The following is a 5,739-nucleotide window of genomic DNA, read 5'->3' as shown; positions in this document are numbered from 1 at the left end:
ATACAAAACCTTGTATAAAATTGCATTTTGTCCATTTAATTTAAAAATAAAATAATTTAATCCTCTTTATTATATTAAAGAATAAATTAATATTTTCTGTTAAAATTAGCATATATAAGAAAATAATCAGAGAGTAACATGTACCACATGCATGTTATGTTAATGTTAAAATTAATTTTAACAATAGAAATAAATGAAAACTTTATCAGAAGATCAATTCATTCTCTAATCTAATATACAAAGATTAATTTGTTTATTTTGAATGAAAGAAATAAAATACTAACTAACTCCTATGCTTTTACCTATAAGTGAACTACAGGTCTACAAGGAAGACGCTGCCAAATTCACATTACCACGTTAACTAATAACATTTTGATTTGAAGCCTACCCTGTGGTTTTTTTGTTCCACCTAAGAGATGCCCCCCAAAATTGAAGTCCAATGAACCTCTCATTCACATTCACCTAAAAAATAAAAAAATAAAAAAAAGGGGGGGGCTGCGCCACTACCTATTTGAGATGAACTTGTATTCTTATTCATGTAAACTATCTCAACAATTCAGCTGTGACATAAATCTGTGGCTTTCTTAACCTAATTAAAAATTTTGATTTATCACTCTGTACAGTATATTTTTTTCCCTACATAATGATCATATGGCTGGCTTCTTTTTTTGTAGAACTACTCAACTCCAACTTTCCAATCAACAAATGTGTTATATTCAGTTCAATCTTTACATTTCTTGCCACAAATTATCAGAGTTGCAATGCTAAATCTGGGTGCGACACCATTGCATTTCTGGAATGTAAACCAACTGAATTATCTGCTACTTTAGTCTCTTTCGAAACAAAATTGCTTGCATGCATTGTGCACATGGCCGAACTATTAGGAGTGTTTCCACAAAAGGAATTCATAGGCTGTAATGCCAGTCCCATTTGAGGGGCATAACCAATCCCGAACCCACTTAGAGAACCATCAATACCCAAGTGCAGTGAAGGTCTTTGCTGAAACTGATGAGAAGGTGCACAAGTCAAATCCTTTTGAGAGCTTAGTCCAATGGTTTTGATGTCTTCGTTACATAGCAAAGGAGATCTACTTGCAGCAATAGAGCTTGAACCAGAAGTAGCTAGAGCTAAATGTATGCTAGAATGGTTACCAGATGTAGAGTTTGAGGATCTCTGCTTTCCAGAAAACAAACATTGTGGCTGCTCAATCGACCTGTTTTCTTCTACCCATCCAGGACCAAACTTCACCTTGCTAGGCAAAACACTATCAATTTTCCTTGAAGCAGTTTTCCAAACAACAGGTCCAAGATCTGCAGCAAATCGTGCCAAGCTAGTAACATAGCCATTTTCTGCAATCAAACCAACCTGATACACATTGCAAAGGGAAAAGAAAAATGTTACCACGTACCAATGGATACAATGTTACACTTCACATAAAACAGATGAGGCAGATAGAAAAACATTAGCCAGTGAGATTGTCACGATTGTAGAAGGGATAGAGCATTTTATGTTGCCAATGATCCCGATTGTTTTCTTCTCTTATTAAAATCAATAATGGTATTCCAGAATATTTGAAAATCCTTTGACTAGATACATAAACATACAGCACAAATCAAGCTATTCTTAACCCAGAATCTTGTGTACAATTTATTATGCACAAAAAAACAAGAGGAAATTTTAGGATTCATTTTATCTGTGCTTGATGAATATAAGGTCAACTAGACATTCTATCTGAACAAATCATTAAATTAATCTTTTAACTAATGCATTAACACATGAAACACACCGGAATTAGCTGCTTCAATTCTCCATTCAAGGTGGAAAAGATAGGCTGCTCATGTCCAGAATTCAATGAATAGTTGTAGGTGTCGCGCCTGTTCTCATCTACTGCAAAATGTTTCATTCCATACTTCATCACAGCCTTCACAACAGAAGCTGCAAGGTGAGAAAATAAATCAATATGCATAAGAACCGTGCAATATAAGATTTCACCTTAAAAATGTTAAAGAATCAAGGATATATATACATATATATATGTATTAAAGTCAGACTACCAAATAGATACCAAACCTGGAAATTCATTCTCCCATTCAGACGAGCAATTGGCATAATTTTCCTTGCTATGAGAACCCAAGGAGGGCCTAGTTAATGTATCAGCAGGCTGGTGCTTTTGTAAACCAAGTCCTTTCCTCAAATTGTAAGTATTGGGAAGGCCGGAAGCATCTGTTCCAGAAGCTAGAGCTGCATCTGAGGAAAACTCGGAACCAACACGGTCAGAAGACAATGACTCCAATGACTTTTTGAGACTCTTTCCAGGTGGCCTTCCTCTCCTCACAACTTTCAGCTGTGGTTCACCTTCATCACTATCTTGCCTCAAATTCTCAAAGTCCTTTTTAGCCAGCTCTTGCATTGATCGTGCCTAACCAACCAGTCAATATGCTTAAAATGATAGAAACTGGGGTACCAAAACAAAAGAATTAATATAAAGAGAAGGCTGACCAAACCTGTCGAAAATAAACTGTGTCTGGTGCATTATACAGTATGGCATTCGAGCATATCAGAAAAATATCTTTCTGCATGAATCAAACTTAAAAGTTTCAATTCCAGTCCTTGCAACATCAAGTATCCTGAGTGTAAAGCATATGCTGGAAAACAAATCCCCTAAAAGAAGTTCTATTATTATGACGTCTGCGAAATTGAATCAAAAGACTATCTTCACCGGACAAGCCCAGTGCCATTATACAAACTAAAATCATTTCATTACGATTTTATCATCTTAGTAAACCTCAAAAAGCAACTCACAGCATATAAAGTTGTCTTCTACGAAAAGAGTATGCTGTTATGATACCAAACTAAACATGAAGTTCGGCAATCAATATTCCAGAAATTATGGGCAGACCATAGGCAATGCCAATGAACTTCTATATTATATAAAATTTAAAAGAATAAATAAGTAAAAGCAAGTGCAACAAGGATCCATCTATACAGTAACCCCATAAGACATAGAATGCCTCCTTATTCTACAAGGACTTGCCAGAATCATGGTAAAACTTAACTGTTATTATATACACAAAAATCCAGAAAATATACTTAATCAGCAACAACCAGCCAGTCATGTACACCTTGTACCAGGGTAGATAGATAACATTATCCATATTAGCAAAGTGAAGTCTAGCAAAACAAACCTCAAATTGTTCCAAGGTTGTATAAGCTCCCCCATCAAGTTTTTTCCTGACCGTCGAAAAGTCCATTGGGTTTGCGACAATGTCACAGTAATCAGGAAGCTGTATTGAGATCAATCCAACAAGATCACATGAAATGGGATTTCACTTTTCAGTAATCGACATTTTATTCAAGAACGAAAAAGAGAATGAACCTCTTTGAGATCAACTGGCTCAGAGAAAACCCCGTAAGTGTCCTTCCTGCAAGTAGTAGATAAATCTCATAAAAAAATAGGATAAAAGAAAAAGGATAATTGAAGAACCGAAAATAACAGATACTTTTGAAGCCTGTCAAGAATGAACAGCAACAACTTTTTGTCTGGCAAAGGTGTCGTGGGGCCAAACTCCACCGGTGACCCTGTCCACATAAAAATAACATAAATTTAAGAATTCCCATAAATGCCTTTTCATGAAAGTCGGGATTGATTTTTACCATGAAGTGTGTGCGTAGTTTTGGATACTTTTTCTCCCTGCAAACAAGACAAACATATTTAACACCCCAAATAGAAACTACAGATGGAGATTGTTTGCCTTGTTCATTGAAGAATTGGTGATGAAAAGTAGCATTAAAAAGCTACAACAAAGCAAAGCTAAGTACAAGAGAGCAGAAATTAAAGGGGGAAAAAAGTAGAACTATTCTTTTGTTTTTGATAAGCGAATTATTCTTAATATTAAAGAAAAGACAAATTGAAGCTTTTGGGTCTTCAGACATGATGGTCTGTGCATATCTTATTCTGCACATAAATAAAGGCCAGATAAATACAAGAAAATAAAGAATAAAATTTGTAAAATTAGGAAATAAAGAAGATTTTCAACACAAATTCAGGTTTTCCGAAAATAAAGAAAAAAAAAGAGTAAGATAAATATCAAATAACCAAAAAAGAAAAAAGAAAAGCACATTTCACGACTTAGTCAAACCTGTCCAATGTCCATAATCTCCGATCCAATCAGAAGAATTCAATTCACGCGCGAAATCCAAAAGTTCAATTTCAAAAAGGAAATAAATAAAAATATCCAAACAAAGTATAGGAAAATCTCTCTTTTTCTTTTCGTTTTTTCGTTCTTGTTTTGTCTGTTTTTGTTTCAAAAGACATCACTTCCAAAAACCCACAAAAAGCTATTTTGATTTTTTATATATATTCATGGATAACTAATCACCATTTGATCAGATCCTGGACTGAGGGTGGTAACTTTTCGTCGCTTGAGGGATGCCTTGGGATCGCCACCATCCGCGTTCGAATCGGAACCGCAGGAGGCCGAATTGTGCGCCGAAGGAATCGGATAATGGTGATGATTACGAGAAGAATTGAGGCCGAGCAATAGCTTATGCTTCTTCTGTTGGCGCTCGTCATCGTCATCATCATCATCATCATCACCATCTCCTCCGGCAATCCAATCGGGAATTGGGGAGCCTCCGTGGAGATTGGGGTTCCGGCGAGCGGATCGACGGCTGGAATTGGTAGAAGAAATAGTGTTTAGGACATTTGGGGGGTTTTGTTGAAGCGCTTGCTGCTGTTGAGGTTGTTTGAGAGAGCGTTTCTGGATTTCTAAGAGGGAGGGTCTTCCCTTCTTCCTCTTCATTGTCTCTGCTGCTATCTCTCCTCCAATCTCATTACTGTATTCTTTTTTTTTCTTGCCCTTTATTATTTTTGTTATTTTTTAATGGAAATATTGATTTTTTTTTTCTTTGGAGTAGGGGAGTGGAATCGCTGGGATAGGATGCCGGCGTGGAGGGAAAGTCACGTGAAATGGATGGGATGTGCCCCACTCTCACGTGACACGAATTTGATTCTTTATTATTAGACTGTATTGCATGCATGTACATTAAATTTGTAATATTTTTTTATAATATTAATCTTTCACTAAATCACCTAAAAAGTCCTATTTCTAAGTAAATTTATGAAAATAGCCGATTACAACATTATTACCGAAAATGACTATCTTTGACAAAACGCGCCTATGTGGCCGCGTTTAAGGGAGAAAGTGCCAGCAAAGCGCATCCCCAAGGGAGCGTTTTTTGCCACGTCAGCAAAACACTCCCTTGAGGGCGCGCTTTGCTGGCAAATTTTTAACCCCAACGATTAAATTTTTTTGACCGTTGGGGGGTTCTAACGGTAAAACAAAAATTATAAAAACCCCCTCCTCTCTTATTATTTTCTCACAAAATTTCTTAATAATTTAGCAAAAATTATCTACAATTTCTCCCTAGAGCTCTCAAATTTCTTATTAAATTTCTCAAAGCTCTTTATAATTAGTTATTTACTTTTATTTTTTCCTAAATTAGTATTGTTTTTTTATAATTTCAAAAATATTTGATCGTGTTAGCAATAGTCAGAGAATTAATTCGTCTCGATTATAAACATATCTCCGTCGAACAAATGAAAATGGTAACAGTTTATTTTAATTTGTGAATATTATTTAATATTTTTTCATTTATGTAATTTTAATTAATTTTTATTTTATAATTTTTTATAACAGCCTGTAGATCGGGTGTTACAATGTTATATTCATAACATGT

The 5,739-nt window shown here is 35.3% G+C and overlaps 1 protein-coding gene across 2 annotated transcripts; it reads right to left on the bottom strand.

Moving 5' to 3' along the window:
* Window positions 1-510: 510 nt before the first annotated feature.
* LOC108475075 (uncharacterized) lies at window positions 511-4,990 on the bottom strand. Of its 2 annotated transcripts, XM_053025812.1 has the most exons (10): window positions 4,380-4,990; window positions 3,655-3,691; window positions 3,501-3,579; window positions 3,377-3,422; window positions 3,186-3,284; window positions 2,505-2,573; window positions 2,071-2,419; window positions 1,787-1,935; window positions 1,152-1,365; window positions 827-1,005 (listed from the first exon to the last, which is right to left on the bottom strand). In XM_053025812.1, the coding sequence occupies exons 1-10, from the start codon at window positions 4,800-4,802 to the stop codon at window positions 971-973; spliced, it is 1,500 nt and encodes a 499-aa protein (XP_052881772.1). In that variant the 5' UTR covers window positions 4,803-4,990; the 3' UTR covers window positions 827-970. The 2 variants fall into 2 exon arrangements, with proteins under 2 accessions (XP_017632566.2, XP_052881772.1); XM_017777077.2 differs by having other exon boundaries at window positions 511-1,365.
* Between the last annotated feature and the right edge of the window lie 749 nt (window positions 4,991-5,739).

This window comes from Gossypium arboreum, chromosome 3 (assembly GCF_025698485.1).
Source record: "Gossypium arboreum isolate Shixiya-1 chromosome 3, ASM2569848v2, whole genome shotgun sequence".
Lineage (NCBI taxonomy): Eukaryota > Viridiplantae > Streptophyta > Magnoliopsida > Malvales > Malvaceae > Gossypium > Gossypium arboreum.
Note: the sequence above shows the minus strand (reverse complement) of the source record. Positions and strands in the feature narration are given on the sequence as shown.